The sequence below is a fragment of the Notechis scutatus genome, chromosome 1 (assembly GCF_049901735.1).
Source record: "Notechis scutatus isolate UNSWTSFEM ecotype Mainland chromosome 1, rNotScu1.2, whole genome shotgun sequence".
Lineage (NCBI taxonomy): Eukaryota > Metazoa > Chordata > Lepidosauria > Squamata > Elapidae > Notechis > Notechis scutatus.
In genome coordinates this window covers 23,477,633-23,495,430 of record NC_142009.1, presented here as the reverse complement: position 1 = coordinate 23,495,430, position 17,798 = coordinate 23,477,633, and the positions used below count along the sequence as shown (strand labels likewise).

The 17,798-nt window shown below is 39.4% G+C and overlaps 1 protein-coding gene across 2 annotated transcripts in view; it reads right to left on the bottom strand.

Moving 5' to 3' along the window:
• Positions 1-17,798, bottom strand: part of LOC113414681 (S-adenosyl-L-methionine-dependent tRNA 4-demethylwyosine synthase TYW1-like) — a 33,758-nt gene that overhangs the window by 13,978 nt on the left and 1,982 nt on the right. The window contains exons 2-9 of one of the 2 annotated variants that reach the window (XM_087958493.1): positions 17,087-17,226; positions 14,030-14,164; positions 12,591-12,692; positions 10,881-11,075; positions 9,783-10,058; positions 8,715-8,837; positions 7,575-7,692; positions 4,634-4,686 (exon numbers count right to left, since the gene is read on the bottom strand). In XM_087958493.1, coding sequence (XP_087814619.1) covers positions 4,634-4,686; positions 7,575-7,692; positions 8,715-8,837; positions 9,783-10,058; positions 10,881-11,075; positions 12,591-12,692; positions 14,030-14,164; positions 17,087-17,226 — 1,142 coding nt within the window. The remainder of the gene's footprint in view (positions 1-4,633; positions 4,687-7,574; positions 7,693-8,714; positions 8,838-9,782; positions 10,059-10,880; positions 11,076-12,590; positions 12,693-14,029; positions 14,165-17,086; positions 17,227-17,798) is intronic. The other variant, XM_087958498.1, reaches the window with a different exon arrangement.

Below are 17,798 nucleotides of genomic sequence, written 5' to 3'. Positions count from 1 at the left end.
ATATAAATCTTACACGGAAGCTTTTGAACGCATCTTCAGAGGAATGGAGATATGTTAGTTCATTTAAACTGTATGAAGAGCATTTTTCAAGATTTGCAAGAAAAAGAGCTTATATTTAATGAACTTCAACAAGTCTACATAATATTATCTTCATTAGATCAAAGCTATGATGACTATGTGACTTCGTTAGAGGTATTGCCAAAAGAAAGCCTCTCATTAACCGAGATTACAGGCAGGCTACTAGAAGAAGCCAGAAGAAGGCGTGAGCGTGACGAGCTGAGAGAAGATAAGAAAGAAGAGAAATTATCTTCAAAGTTTGAAAGAAACCAGCAAAGCAAAGTACAGCACCTGGAAGAAGAGAATTTATCTTCAACAGCATACACAATTAAAAAGTGTTTTAATTGTGGAGGCAGAGGACATTTGGCAAGATTTTGCAAAAAGAGAAAAAGCCAGAATGTAAAAAAGCCAAAGAAAGCATTTGAACTAGCCACGTTTAGTAACTCTGATGTGAAGAATAATTTATGGGTGGTTGACAGTGGCGCATCCCACTGCATCACAAGAGATAAGACAAAATTTATAAAAATGTCTACAAGTTCTCAACATATATCTCTTGCCAATGGCTGGAACCTGAAAGCGAAAGGTCAAGGTTTTGCACGTTGTCCGTACATAAACCAGGATATAAAAATGTTGTATGTACCGCAACTAAAGTTTAATTTGCTTTCAGTAAGGGTATTAGATAAATTAGGTTATGTAATTACTTTTAAAGATAATAATTGCATAATTGAAAAAGATAACAAAAGGGTAACTGCAGCTTTAAATGGAACATTATATGTCTTAGATAATAGTAAGAAAGGGGAGGCTCAAACTGTATTTAATAATATAAAGCCTCATAATGAATGTATCCATTTATTGCATAGACGTTTGGGGCATGTAAATTTTAAAATGCTAAAACGTACAGTTGAGTTATCTGAAGGAATAAGGTTAAAACCTTGTGATAAATATTTGCGTTGTAATGTTTGCTGTGAAGATAAGAGCAAAGTATTGCCTGCAAATAGGCTAAATGGTTTCAAAACAAAAGAACCTTTAGAAGTAGTATTTGCAGACATAATAGGTCCAAAGAAACCCAGTATGGGGGTGCTAGATATATACTGAGCATTATGGACCATTATTCTAGATATGGGTTTTGCTATTTAATGAAAAGCAAAACTGAAACATATCAACATTTTTTCAATTGGCTTAGGTTTGCTGAAAGAAAGTCTAAACGACAACTGATAACCCTGGTGACAGATAATGGTACGGAATTTATTAATAACAAATTCCAGAACAGACTTAAGGTAGCTGGAATAGAGCATAAGAAGTCTGCTCCATACAGGCCAGAACATAATGCTTTTATTGAAAGAAGAGGCCAAACACTACAGGCAATGGTTAGAACAATGTTAAATGATTCTGGGTTACCTGATTCTTTGTGGGGGAGGCTACAATGTGTGCTAATAACATATTGAACAACGTTGTTAATACAACAACAGGTGAAATACCATTCACCAGATGGCATGGCAGGAAACCTGACCTAAGTTACCTGCACATTTGGTGCACCAGCATGGGTGCATATTCCTGCACAACTCAGAAAAAAAGGGCAACATAGAGCTAAAAGATTTTTCTTCGTTGGTTATCAGGCAAACCATAGGGCATATAGATTTTGGGAGAAAGGCACATCTAAAGTGTTATGTAGTGCTAGTGCCCAATTTCTAGAACATGAAGGATGGGAGAAATTAGAACAGGATGCCAATAAAGATGTAATTATTGAATCCTATAGAAATCCCATTAGTTATCCCTGTAACTTTAAAAATAAAGTAAAGAGACAAATACAGGATGAAATAGTGCCCATAAAGGAAGAAACAGATTCAATAGCTGAACAGGATGAGGAAGATGAACAGGTAGTAGTTCAACAAAGTCCTCCTGTAAGCCCTGTAATTCCCAGAAGAACTACACGTGTATCTAGACCGCCTGATAGGTACCAGGCTAACACAGTGTGCCAGATTAATGAAGTTCCTAATTCTGTAGAAGAAATTAAAAAGTATCCTAATAAAGAAAAAAAAAAAATGGTATGCAGCAATGAATAAGGAACTGAATTCATTAAGAGATATGAAGGTGTATGAAAATGCCAAATTACCTGCAGGAAAGAAAACCATTGGCTGCAAATGGATATTTAAGGTAAAAATAGATAAAGATGGTAATTTAATCCATAAGGCAAGGTTAGTAGCCCAAGGTTTTAGGCAGAATGCTAATGACTATGATGAGGTGTTTGCACCTAGTCTTAAGGCAGCAACCTTGAGGGCAGCTTTAGTGTGGGCAGCTAGTAAAAACTATATAGTTAACCATCTAGATGTGGAAACTGCTTACTTGCACGCCCCATTAAAACATATTATTTATATGAAAAAACCTGTTGGTATTAAAAGTGAATATAAGGATAATAATGATTGTTGGTTGTTAAAGAAAAGCCTCTATGGTCTTAAACAATCAGGCTATGAATGGAACCAGTATATTGTAAAGGAACTAGACAATATAGGATTTAAAGCTGGTTTAGCCGATCCATGTCTGTTTAAGAGGAGACAAATGGGAAAGTATCATTATTATTACTATTCACAGATGACATTGCATTGATAACTGAAACTAATGATGAAGCAAATAAAATAATAGCATCATTAGGAAAGAGAATAAAGATCAAGCAATTAGGGGAGATAAAGAAGTATCTCGGTTTGAATATAAAGAAAACACGGAAAGGTTTTAAGATATCTCAGGAAGATAAGATAAGCAAATTGCTAAAAGATTACAAGATGGAGCTTTGTAAGCCAGCTAAGACTCCAATGAGTCAGGAGTTTAGCAACACTGATGTACAAAGCCCTGAGTTTGATAAGGTGATTTATCAATCTTTAATAGGTAGTTTGAGTTATATTAGTAATTGGTCTAGACCAGATATATCGCATACTGCGTAAATCAGTTGGCTAGATTCAATTCTGCACCATGTGAAAGACACTGGATTGCAGCTAAGAGGATATTAAGATATCTTAAAAAGACAATGAATTATTCATTGTATTTAGAACCAAAGGGTGATTTAATTCTGAGTGCTTATGCAGATGCTAGCTTTGCATCAGAAAGAGACACTAGAAAGTCGACTTCAGGAACAGCCATAATGCTGGGTAAGACATTAATAGGCTGGAAGTCAATAAGACAACAGCATATAAGTTTGTCTACTATGGAGGCAGAATTCTCCTGTTTATCATTGTTATGTACAGAATTAATAATGTATAAACAAATGTTAATTGATATAGGTATAACTGTAGATTATCCTATAATTATACATGAAGATAATCAGGCAGCAATTCAAATGGCCACAAATATTGGAGTAAAAACAAGGAGCAAGCATACAGATCTAAGATACCTAAATGTGAGACAATCTGTAAGAAGTAAGATGATTCAGCTAGAGTACTGTATGTCGGAGGACAATTTAGCTGATAATTTTACTAAAGCCCAAGGTGCCAGTAAGCACCAGGAGAGTTGTGAAAAATATGGGATAAGATTGTAAGGTATTATATATTTATTTCACCCAAAAGGGGAGTATGTTAGGTATAACATTGATACCAAATATGGTTTGGGTGAATAAATATATAAAACTTAGATATCATGGTTTAAGTGCTTATCACTTTAAGCACAATGCAGCAGGCAATTAGCCGATTAAGGGTGCGGTTAGAAGTTACAATATAAGGAAGCATTAGAAGCTGGAAAGCTTACTGTCTGGCTGTTACTAACTGTGAGTTACTGTCTGTAACTGTAACTGTGTGCTGCTGCGACTAACTGTGATTACTGACTGTGAGTGCCTGTGACTGAACTGTTCTTGTTTGCTACTGTTTGCTGAATATCCAGCGTTTATTTCTCTGGAGAGTGAAACCGGAGGAGGAGAAGATATCTTTATCGGCTGATAAAGATATTGCAAGGACTCTTAACTTGGACTATACTAGTGAGTCTTACTGGATGGAAATACTGTGAATGACTTAATGGACTGAATGACAATGCTTAAACTCTAACTGGATTAAAAACTATTTAAACTACAAACAGTGTTTGTGTTCAGTGTGTGTATACTCTGGGGCCCTTCCACTCTCGTTTTGGTTGCCTGGCTTGACTACTGCTGCAATACTCTGCTAGGGGTTAATCCTCAAATCCTAACAAGCCCTATTATTCCGGCTGGCGGGTCCAGGAAGAGGGCCTTCTCTGCTCTTGCACCAGCCCTCTGGGACATCTTGTTCCCTCCTCCCATGTGAGATTGGCCCCAACCCTCCTATCCTTTTCTAAGGACCTAAAAACCTGGCTCTGGTAGTTGGCTTGGAGCCCCAGTGTGAGAGCAGCACAGTAGAGGTGATTGATTTAGTAATAACAGATCCCACCTCCCCCATTCCGCTCACCTCCTCCCCATGTGTCTTTAGGTTTTAATGTTTGATTTTAATTATTTATGTTTTAACTATATATGTATAGATACATCTTTATGACTGTAAGCTGCCCAGAGTTACCATATAGTAAGATGGGTGGCCAATAAATTTTATAAATAAATTAATTTAAAAATTGATTAGAAAAGCAGCACCTTTGTCCAACGGCAAAGCTTCACTCCAGAATGGCTCCCAATTAATCTATAACCTGAATGGAAAAAAGAAGTTTTTGTTTTAGTTTGAATGATATAGCAGAAATAAATGGTCATAAAAGACTTATGGGCTATCAAATATAAGCACTTTAACCCAAGCAAACACTTTTGTTCAAAGTCAGCTCCAGTAAGTATCTGGAGAACAGTGTAAAGCACAAGATGGTTTATTTGGTTTTGACTATTTACTGTATTTTTCGGAGTATAAGACACACTTTTTCCACCCCCAAAAGTGGGTGGAAATATGTGTGTGTGTCTTAAGACAACAAATGTTGCCAAAGCCCCGCCCACCCACCAGCCCCCACCCTTCGGCCTCTGCTTCCCAGCTATTTGCTTCCTTGCAGCAAACAGCAAACAGCCTGGTTAGCTTCAGCACAGCCTGATTTAGCACAAGCAGCTGATTGTCGGTTGGATCAGTCTCCTGACTATCAGCTGTTTCAGGCTGCAGAGATTGCCATAGCCTATTGCTGCCTCCACACACCCCATTTTCGGCCTCCGCATCTCATTTATGGCCTCTGCGCCCCCTGTTTTGAGCCTCTGCACACCTCATTTCCCCCCCATTCCATCCTTGCCACAAGGAATGAGCCAAAAATGGAGCGCACGGAGGTCAAAAACAGGGAGTGCGGAAGCTGAGAATGGGATGCAGAGGCTGAAAATGGGGCGTGCGGAGGCAGCAATAGGCGATGGCAATCCCTGAGCCTGAAACAGCTGATCATTGGGAGGCAATTCCAACTGACAATCAGCTGCTTGTGCTAATTAGGCTGTGCTGAAGCTGACCAGGCTGTTTGCTGTTTGCTGCAAGGAGACAAATGGCTAGAAGGCAGAGGTGGGTTGGTTTTTTTTTGTTTTCCTCCCCAAAAGCTAGGTGCTTCTTATACTTCAGAGCATCTTATACTCCGAAAAATATGGCATGTGATTATATTGTTTTCCATACTGTAAAAACCATGATTTATGTCTCAGTGCATACCTTGTTCAATAAACTATGGTCAAGTAAATTATGGCTTAGCATGATATATGAGAGAGCCATTTTGATGTAGAGGTGAAGGCACTGGGTTAGAAAGTGGGGAGAGTGAATTCTAATCCAGCCTTAGGCACAAAATCAACTAAGTAACCTTGGATCAGTCAGTTTCTCTTGGCCCTAGGAAGAAGGAAAGGGCAATTACTTCCAATCCGGCTGCCAAGAAAACTGCAGGGACTTGTCCAAAGAGTTGTCAAGAATCAAGATTGACTTGAAGACAAAAACAAAACAAGCAAAACAAACAAACAAAAGAATATAAACCTAGCCATTTAATTGGTCTGTCTCCACCTGACTACTCTTACAACAAAGCAGCGTTTCTTAACCTTGGCAACTTTAAAATGTGGTGATGCTGGCTGGGGAATTCTGGGAGTTGGAAGTCCGCACATCTTAAAGTTTGCAAAGTTGAGAAACACTGCAATAAAGTGAGTTTTTAATTTAGTTTCATTAACAGGAATGGGTTTCAATAACCGACATGGTTCTCCCAACCATTTTATCTCACGGCAGTCCTACAAAATAGACCAGGAAAAAGAAGAGTTCCAATAGAACATACATAGCTCAGGGTTCAACGATGGAGGCCTTTATAGTGTCTGAACTTCTGGTTTGCTTGCAGAAAACAAGTTTAGAGTCATTACCTGACTAGGTAAGATCATCAGTGCGAATGAGTGTGTGGTCTACTCCCTAATTATATGCAGAAGTTTGTCCTGCCAGTTGTGGTTCCCCACTGAAGAATAGTCTCACAGTTGAAGTTATTCAATGAGCTTCATAGAAAGTGGGAGACTGAGCCTCAGGCTTCCTCATAACTAGCGCTAACTGCACCACGACACCAACTCAAAAAAATTCTTGCAATATCAAAGCTTATGTTCCTGTAGCTGCTCAATATCTGACAATAACATACAAAGAAATAATGGCTAGCTTGAAAAGAAGTCTGGACAATATTATGAAATATGTTGTTGGTTTGAGCTCCGAGCCAGAGGTTTGCTTGCAAATGTTTCGTCCCCATTCAAGGAGACATCTTCAGTGCGCTTTGGATTGTGCATGTCTGGGGGAGCACTGAAATCAGACCAGGACTCAGAAAGGTATTTAAAAATCAGTGCTCCCCCAGACAAGCACAATCCAAAGCGCACTGAAGATGTCTCCTCGAAGAGGGACGAAACGTTTGCAACCAAATTGCCAAGCTCGGAGCTCAAACCAACAACGTAACTACCAACCCAAGCTACTAATATTCAAAGACTTTATGAAATATGGCTGCAAATGTTGTGCCCCTTTCCCCTGCTTACATTTGGGTCTGCCTGTCAATCTTTAAAAAGACTTACATGGCCACCCATTTCAACATACAACTCGAGCGGCTAACAATAGCCTAAAACATTTAACTTGTGTTCACCTGCAATATTTGGAATTATACATTTCAACTATCTATTTGAATACAGAATAGCCTTTTTGAAAGCCAGATTAAATGGGTTGTCATCAAATATCCTATATGGTAGATTTTTTTAAATTCCCATCTCTCAAAGGTTTTGCGCCTTAATGGAACCTTAAACCAGTGGATTATATTTTTACTGCATTGTGAATTTTATGAAAGTTTGGAAAGAAGTTATTTGGACTATTTTAAAATCTATGCCAGGAAGAGATTCTTTTGAATATGCAAAAACTGGGGTCTTCAGTTCTACTATGTAGTATTTATTAAATATTCTACTTGTTATATCCATTTGATCTAATGCCAAGTTTAGATTATGTTTGTAACGTGTCTTGGGCTTTTTGGCTGTAAATAAAATTGACTGCCTGCATTTAAAATACCAATAATAACTACAATAAATACACTGATTATAATGACAATCAACTTAGGTTGCCCCTGCACTGCAACCCCATCACCTTGCTTTGTGAGTGCATCTCGAAGAGCAGGGGTGATCATCTCTCTTCTCTCGTCCTCCCCTCTGCCATGTTGAGTTCCAACTCCAATGGGAACCTCTCCGTTAGTCTGATGCTCTTTCTGTGCAAGAACAACAGATTCTTTTTAAAGAAAAAAAGGAAGCTGATTTGTTCTGCTCCCTGTTCTTCACGGTTGGAGAAATCCTTCCATTAAAATGCTATGAAATTGCTACAGCTTTGGCCAGCTTTCATAGGATGGCATTTTTACAATGGATTGGCTGACAATTATGATTGTTACTAGCAACTGAGACTTTCAGCAACAGAAAGAAGTGTGACTTCTACTGCTATCGCTTCCGGGAGACAGCAGCACAACAATAGGGTAGGTTGGGCAGTGGTAGAAGTGACATCTAGCAGCATATTTTTGTTCTGATCCTAGAAATACAAATAGTTCTCAACTTACAAAAGGAACTGTAAGTTCAGTTGCTATGCGATGAGTTGCAAAGAGTAACCTTATTGCTTAGCAATGGAAATTCCTGTAGTCCCAGTGGCCTTTGTTAACCAAATCCCATCGTCATTAGGCAAGACAACTTCCTGCCAGCTTCCCACAACTAAGTCAGTGGGAAAGCCAGCAGGAAGTTGCAAGTCTAAATGGGTTACAAAAGGTCAAAAGGCTGACTGCTGCCAGTTTGGGGAGGGCATGAGGCTGTGAGAGGGGGTTGGAGAGGATCTATGGGTGGCATGGGGGGTTGAGGAGGATGTGAGAGTGGCCTGACAAGGCTTGGGGAGGATGCAAATGGCCTGTACAGGGCAAGAGCAAAGGAGCTGGGAGAGGATGCACAACTGGGAGAGATTACGCCCAGCAACTTCCAAACTTCCCTGCCGGCTTCCCCACTGACTTTCTGGGAAAGCCAGCAGGGAAAGTTGCAAATGGCAATCATGTGATCATAGGGCTCTGTAACTGGTTGTAATTGCAAGCCAGTTGCCAAGCACCCAGATCATGCTCCTGTGGAGCTCCGAGGACCAGTCATAAACCACTATTCATTCAACACAGTTGTAACTTTGAATGGTGACTGAATGGTCAAAAGTCAAAAAATACATGTGCAATCAGAAAGGTCTTTGGATCAAGGGCAAAGTTCTCCTTACCTGGGATTTCTTCATTTGGTCCATCACTTTGCCCAAATCTTCAACATCCACAACCTGATCTGCACCTCTACCATTCTCTATATCAGATTCCTCCTCACTTGTGGTTTCAAAGAAATCCTCTTCCTAACATGCAGAACAAGGGAAGAGAAAGCACAAGCCATGTTTCCAATCTATTCCATTCTCTAATTAATGAGTTATCAACTGAGTTGTCCTTATGTCCAGCACTGACACTCTTTGATGCCTTCTCCAAAATTGGTCAGAAGTCTGTCTAGCAACAACCAGCATAATCCAACTCATAAAAGAAGTAGACCTGGAAGAGACAGATTCAAAATCTGCCTTTTCCATGGGTCATGCCTATAAAACTCAGAAAACTAAAAAAAAATCTTAAAAGGATCTCTAAGGTATAATGTGGTTTGTGTCTGATTTTTGGCTTTGAAAACTATGAATCAATCATAATGGTTGGTAAACAATGATTTCTGTCTTAGCATGGAGCCCAACCAATTCTGATTTAGCATGCAAAGTGTATAGCGTGTAGTAAACCCAGATACGATGAAGCACTTACAAAGGTTTCACCTACAGAACAATTTCTAAAGTGAACTATCAGCATGACTGGCAGGAAAAACATAGAGAGTCTAGCAGTCAAAGAAATTATTGACTATGGGAGAGGAACAAAGGCATGGAGAGAGAGTTGAAGGTTGGTAAAATGAGTAAGAAGAACATTAGGCATCTGTTAGAGACTCTTCCAGCAGGATTCCTACATTGAGCAGGATTGGAATCAGCCCCTAAATAATCCCTTTTTTTAGGAAATTTGATCCTACAGCAGTAAAAAAGAGGAAATAATAAGAAACAGAATCATTGGAACAAGTGAATGAAGAAAATAAATCTGAAGCACAAAGGAAATGGAGTAAGTGTGAACAGCAAAAAAAGAAAAGGCGGAGAAAATTCTCAGAGTTGTGCTGTCCAAAGAAGGGTAAAAGAAGATCCCAGTTTGTTCTGTAATACATATAGATGAGGTTCGTCAAATAAAAGAAGCAACAGAGCCAAAATTCTATCATCCTCTCCACTTACTTCTTTCTCCGCATGCTCTAAGGTCTCTTGTTCTTTTGCTTCTTGGCTCACTTTTGATTTGGATCTACATTGCTCTTTTTTGCATCTCCCACTACAGGCCTTCTGTTCCCCTTTGGCAAGAGCTTGAAGCCTCATGAGCAACTTGGCCTTCCAAGCCTCAAAATCAGCCTCAATGCTTCCATGCTGGCTCTTCACCACATTGCTGTCTCCTCGAGCACATGACAAAATGCGTCGAGCACCCAGCATCCATAGCCACTTGTCAACATTCCTGCTCACCTGCAGAGAAAGCAAGAGGCAGAGAGGCAATGTTTGGGTCATAAAAGGCAAACGATGCTAATCATAATGGACATATTTGGAAAGTTCCAAGTTTAAAGGAGTCTGTCCCACCTTTTTCCTGTGGTATCACTTCCATCACCTCTTTTGTCTCTAAGCCCACTCCATATTAAATAGCAGACTCGGGAAAGGTATTAGAGGAAGTAACTAGAGCAAATGTCTTCAAACTTGGCAAATTTAATTGTGGACTTCAACTCCCAGAATACCTGGGCTAACCTGAGGAGGAATTCTGGGCGTTGAAGTCCACAAGTCTTAAAGCTGTCGAGTTTGAAGACCCCTGAACTAGAGAATCAAAGAGAACACACACATTTTTCTATCTGTTAAATGTAAAGATGCCACTAATCCAACATGTAAGACAGTCACTACTGGATATCTCATAGGCAGAGTGACAGAACAGTGAAAAAAATACTCTTCTGGCTATGTAACTTTTTTTCAGCTGTCCCTCTAACTTGCAATTTCACCACATGTTCTTTAAAGTGAAAATAATGTTCATGCTCCACTATTGTATTTCATGGCTTTCCACTGATTCCATATAATTGATTATATTTGTCACTTGTTGAAAAGAAAAAGACGTTGAAATATCACCTGGTTTGCTTTACAACCCTTGTAGAAGTGGTTGTAAAAATAACCCTGGTCTTATGGTGTTTTGACTTATGACCACAATGACTTACAATTACAATTCTGAGCTCCACAGCAGTTGTAAGTTGAGAACAACTGTATCAATAACATGCACAGATATTTTTTTTAAAGGAAAGCCACACTCACAGTGTTGAAGTGGTCAGCATACACTGAATTTCCCAAACCGAAGACAGCATATCGCAAGCCCTTCAGATATGCTTTGCCAACTCTGAAGTCATTGGCCGCCTCTTCCAGCCACTTGCAGAACCATGCAGCATTCTCTGTTGGTTTGCCGTCAGTGTAAGTGGCAACTAAGAACACGCAGATATTCTGGCTGCTTATCTGAACAGTTAAAGGAAAGCGGGTTTGTTTGTTTTTTTGGTCTGTCACAACATTTAAATCAACCATAGTAAAAAAAGAGAAATGCCGAAATTTCATTCAAAGTAATTCATCTTTGAAGAGCTTGGCCCTAACATCAGATGAAAGGAATTCTTCCACTTCTGCAAGCCACTAAAGCAGGGGTCTTCAAACTTGATAGCTTTAAGACTTGTGGACTTCAATTCCCAGAATTCCTCCTCCAGTCATGTTAGTTCAGGAAACCTGGGAGTTGAAGTCCACAAGTCTTAAACTTGCCAAGTTTGAAGACCCCTGCACTAAAGGATATGAAACTATTAACTGTTCAATATATTAGTAGTATGACATTTTTCATGCAAGAATGTTTTGTAGCCTTTTTCTCCTCAAATAATCCCAAATAACTTCACTATTTGGGATATTATTCTCTTTTGATGGAGGGCAGACCATTCTGGAGAAGGTCCATCGGGTCACTAAGAGTTGATACTTACTTGACGACATAGTCAAACAATTAAAATGTTATTTTGTTATTGTTGTCAACCATTAGGATATTCTGTCTATCTAATTGGTCCATCTGAAATCAACCACACTTTAGGCAATTTATAGAATGTATACAGTAAAAACAGAATACAGGTTTAGAATAAAATTAAAATAGCAACTAGAGATTCATTTATAGAACTATGGAAAATCACACTACTGTGTACACTTAATCAAAAAGGTCCTTTAGAAGAGCGATTTTTTCTGTATCTGGAAAGCCATAAGGCTGGAGGTAATTGTTGTTTCAGGGACATGTTATAACAAAAGTAGGGTATTGCTATAAAAAATGTTACTATTGACCACCATATTTCTTGGGAGATTCTTAATAGGCTTCCCTTGATGTCCAGGTAGTATGGACAGAAACTAATATGGAAAAACAATATATGGCTTTAGTGACTAGCACTTTAAATTTCATTTGGAAATCCACTGATAATGGTACAGCTCCCAGAGCAGAGGTATAATATACCAATAATGTAATTGAGTCTGTATGCCGATGCCTTTTGAATCACATGAAATTTTGGTGTGGTTTCAAGGCAACTTCACATAGAGCAAATTGCAGTAATCTAATAGAGAGGCTCAGTTTGGTTAAAGGCACTGGGCTAAAAATTAAGAGATTTAAAGTTCTAATTCTGCCTTAGGCACAAACTCAGCGGGATGACTGGGCTGGTCATTTTTTTTCAACCCTAAGAAGAAAGCAATGGAAACCATTTCTGAAAAAAATTGCCAAGAAAACAGCATGGACTTGTCCAGGCAATTGCCAAGAGTCAAAATTGACTTGAAAACAAACAAACAAAAAGAAGATAAAGGCATAAACAACCATCCTCAGTTCACCCAATTCCAAGAAAGGTCTCAGGTGATGCACCACCCACAGCTCTCCTGGCCACAATTTTTACTTGTTCTTAAAGCAGGCACCATCAAGCCATGAGGACCCACAGATGGCATTCCGGCTAAAAGAGATGAAGTACAAACCTCATCTATGAGAGAATCATCTGGATCATAATCTTGCAGGTCAATAATTTCTGCTGGCAAATTAATGGAGGCAACAGCTTCAGTAAGTACCAGTGCAAACCGCTAGAGAGAAAGTGGGGAAAAAACAGTGAAGATCTGTTTTATATAAGAAAGCTACACTAGGTGGATTCTGTGAGTGAGAAATTGCTTCAGTTTTATGTCTTGCAACTTTTCAGAGGTTCTTGGGTGCAAGGCAGGGAGATGCTAAGGTTTAGCACTGAAACAGCAGCTTGGTCTAGTACATAATCCCCACCACTATTTAAGAACTGAGACATCAGGAGAAACCCAAGAAGACTAAAACCTTAGAGGCTGCTTCCAATATTTGACAGTGGGAAAGCACTGAAATGGATGGACTCCAGCAACTCTTGTGATTTGTAGATGCCCATACATAAAAATTAATATATCTAAACTGGAAGGAAAAATCTCCACTCTGAACTGGGCTCAGAAGGGCTCAGAAGTGGGAGCTCATAAAAGCAGAAATGGCCAACCTGCCACACACAACCTCTCAAATCTTTGGGCATAATTCCTTCTTATCAAAATCAACAATAATGCCTTTCAAGTGGAAAAATTCTAAAACTATAGTGTACCCTCTAAAAATAGGCCTACCACAATGGAAACAAAACACCAATCTCTCCACAACCCTCAAATACCATTGCTCTCTATGATCAGCCCCCCACACACACTTTGCTTATCAATTTTATATTGTGGTCCTTGTCTTCATACTCTTGATATAAAGAGACAGAAATGTGGCTCTCCCAGAGGACCTTAAAAACTCTCTGCACCACCACATTGGTTTGCTGAATAGTTTGCGATACTGTTCTCTCGTCTGATACTGCACAACTGCTACAAATGTCCCAAGGGGCACTTTATTCCTCAATCACAACCCCAGTGAGTTTGGATGGAAAAAGAGTTATTGGCTGAAAATTATCTGGACAGTATTAGTATTGAATGAGGATTTGAACTGTAATCTCTGTTTTGCAAATCTAATACCAGAAATGCTACATGACACTTGCAACTTCAAGGCAGGAGTTATGGATGTAGTAGCCAAGAAGCCTCTAATTTTGATCCAGTTGTTGAGTATAACTATTCACTACTTAAGGAAAGATTGGACAGCACTTAAATTCCCTTTCTTATGTCTTTTCTCCACTATCACTACCACTTTACTACACCCCAAAACAACCTCGTATTCAAATTATTTATTTATAAGTAACAGATTTTCAGGGCTCAAATTAGGATTAAAAAGGGCCGAGCTCTGAAGATAGGAATTAACCAAAAACGTATCTGAGTGTTTTTTCTTTCCTCCTGAAAATGGTCAATTGTCTCTATTCAACAAAAGGAGAAAAAAGGCATGGGTGCAAGATAAATTAATTCACCTCTTGCTGGATTAATGAACTATTTACCTTTGCTGTTCCAGTCTGGGAACCATAGAATACCTTCACTCCAGCTACATGGACTTTCTCAAAGCTTGGATCTTGCTGTTCTTTTTTGGCAGCTGTGATTTTTGAAAGGTTTAATTCTTCAAGGCGAGTTTTGTTCTACAAAAGAAATATTTAAACAACAGTATTTAAATATTTAAACAAAGAGTCCCAGAAATAAACTTAGTCTCTTTTTTCCTGGTGCCATTAAATAGTCACTTTACCCCTCAATTCAGATGATGTGTACAAGTTAGAGAGATAAGTCAGTTTTGTCTAAGTCAGTTTTCTCTTATAGAGGAATACATGCTGTTATATGTGAACATTACATATTGCAAGTTACACCTGAGAAAATGAAGAACAGAAGGGAATCCATGTTTATCCAATATATGAACTATGCAACGATTAGTTATATAACTACCGTATTTGCCGGCGTATAAGACGACTTTTTTGCCCTGAAAAACATGCCTCCAAGTGGGGGGTCGCTTATACGCCGGGAGGACTCCGACTCCCACTTCGAGCTTGAGTTGCAGCCGGGAGGAGGCTGGGGGAGCGGTGTGTGTGTGTGTGTGTGTGTCACTGCGCCACGCGCTGCGCAACCTTTCCCCCTCTTCCTTCCTTAGCGGTGTGGGGAGGAGAGGATTCGAAGATCCTCACGTGCGGCGCTGTGCCCGCTGTGTGAAATCCTGCCATCAAAGCAACACTGCGGGAGGCAGGGTATAAATTTACCAGGTTAATGTAGCAATGGTGATTAATGCCCAGAACATTGTTTGCGGGTATTGGGGTGTGTGTGTGTGTGTGTGTGGTGGTGGTGAGGAGAGGTTGTCCTTTGAATGCGGAAAAGTAGGTGTGACCTTGTGTAGGAAAATAAAGAGATCCTTTTTAGCGTGTTTGGCTTCTTTGCCTCCCCTCGTTCATTTTGACGTGGAGATAATGGCCTTCGGGCGGGAGGGAAGAAAACGGTAGCTGGATCATTTCAAATTTCACTTACTCTCCTGCCTCACTTCAATATGTCTGAGCGACTCCAGATACTGGAAGACTTTTTGAATGAAAGTGTTACCTCCATTTTTTTTTTAAGAGGGCCACTTGGGGAAAAAAAAAGATTCTAAGGAATTCCTTGTTTCTTGATTAAAGAGAAGGCATTGAATATACTGTTCCTTGGCAGCCTTTTCAGTGTCCGGGTTTTTGGTGTGTGTGTGTGTGTGTGAGAGAGAGAGAGAGAGAGAGAGAGATCAGCTGTATTGAGAAGAGAACGTTTCCTGTGTTCTCATTTTATTTACAACATATTTTACGCTTAATGGTAAGCAATGAAAAATATTTTTAAAACTCATTTCTAAACTCCATAGCTATTTGCATATTCTTGGTTCAAAATTGGATTAGCTCATTTCAAAATTGTCCAAAGCAGAAAAGTGCGCAAAAAAAAAAAAAAAAAGTGCAAAAGTGGAAGGTGTGTGGAAGAGGGGGTAGTCTTATACGGCGAGTATATAACAAACTCTATATTTTGAGTGGAAATGTTGGGGGGTCGTCTTATACGCCCAGTCGTCTTATACACCGGCAAATACGGTATATCTAACAAACACATTATGTTTTGTAACTTGTTATGATCTAAAGTAATGGCAGGTCTGTACTTGAGAACAAGGGTTTCCATGAGATAGGATTTTGGATGGTGCACTTCCCAAGAGAAAAACAGGACAAGGAAACAAGTGTTACACTATAATAATATGGGTGTGGCGTAAAGAGATAAGCAGCTTGAATAGATTGTGAACCCAGGAAAGGGGCAGAGACTGTATATTTGAACCAGTATATAAACCCCAGCCCTCCTGGGGAAAATGTCTTCTGCCATGAGCAGAATTCCCTTTTGCAAAAGCTTAATAATAAAGCTCTTATATATTGTTCACATGTCTCCAAATTTCAGTTGTTTTGTGATTATTATCACACATGCTGTACCTGAACAAGAGAAATTAAGTAGCCAGGCAGGAAATATCACCCACTAATATTGAAATGACAACATATCAATTTGTCATTATTGAAGATCCATTCCCAAGTATTGCTCAGAATTTGTATTTTACCCTAATCCTAGCTCTATGGTTGCCAAAATGTCATATCGTTCCTATCGTTCCAGATGTTCTATGTACCAGATATTACACCATATATAATACCCTGGTGTTATAATATATTATACCCCAGTGTGCACATGTATCACCTCTCCTGCGGGAGCTACATTGGTTGCCGATTTGCTTCCGGGTGCAATTCAAGCTGCTGGTTGTCACCTTTAAAGCCCTTCATGGCTTGGGACCAGGTTATCTGACAGACCATCTCTTGCTGGTCACATCTCCCTGACCCATCAGAGCGGGGAGGCAGGGAATGTTGCGGATCTCATCCCTGAGGGAGATACACCTGGTGGGACCCAGAAGAAGGGCCTTCTCCATGTTGGCTCCCTCTATCTGGAACCTCATCCCCCCCAGAGATTAGAACGGCCCCCACTCTGATACTCTTCCGGAAGGTGCTGAAGACCTGGTTCTGCCAGCGGGCCTGGGTAACCCAGAGCAGGATGAAGCCCATTAAATGGCTTGTGTGATCTGCTGTTGCCAGGGCGGGGGGTGGAAGTTGGGGAGTGATTTTGTTATGTTGTACTATATGAATTTATTTGATACTTTTTGTTAGTTTTTCTTTTAAATGTGGTTTTATATTCTGTAACCTGCCTTGAGTCGCCATGGGTGAATAGGTGGCAATATAAATTCAATAAATAAATAAATATACTATTCTATGAATATATAAACAATAAACTACAACTATACTTGTGTAGTTTGCTTCAAAAGCTTTAATTTCTGAATAAATCTGCAGAAGATAGTACTACATTTTTGGTAGAAAGAATTTGCTTTCTTTGGGATGCAAATTCTTTCTGGTTTTTTTGCTACTGAATGTTTCTTAGTCTCTCAATTGCTTGAGCACTCAAGAGGCCACAACCACAGAGATTCCATCATCTTTCCTCGAGGTTAAAGTGACCAGAATTGAAAATATTAAACATAATGAGAATAAAATTACCTGCTCTTTGGCTTTGTTGAGGAACTGGAAGCAAAACCAAAGGCTGATTCCAAAAGCTGCACATGAATAGAGGTAAAATCGGTTCAGCCACAGGAAAGTTAAGTGAGCATGGATATTGTCCCAGGTGTCTGCAGGAGTATCTGAAACACAACATAACAAAATGCTACTATTTATAAAAGCCAGATATCAGGATAAATGGCGATTTTCTCTCTGGTGAGCATGCTTCAGACCAAATTAAAGGTGGCAGAATCATTGTATAATCTTAGAATTGTACTGTTTGACAGGGACCATTAAGGACATCAAATCCAACAAGCTGCTCAACTCAGGAGCCAAATTAAAGTATCTGAGATACATGGTACTGAAACATCAATTGCCATTCCTTAAATCTTTCTTTACAGAGCTTAATTTTTAGTCTCCTGATCATCTTTCTTGACGTTCTCAGAACCTGCTCAAAGTTATCTGAATCCTTCTCAAAGTGTGATACCCAGAGCCTTTTATAGTATTTAGACCAAAGCAGAAAAGAGTGGAACAATTATTTACTATGATTTAGATTAGAAATTCATTTTCTGTTGATACAGTCCTAAAATTGTATGCCTTCTTGTCAGCAACCTCATCATCCTTGCTCTTATTCCATTTGCACTCAGTTACTATACCCAGACCTTTTCCCCACCATCTGATATCCTCTATAAGTCATGTCCTCAGCAGGATCAAA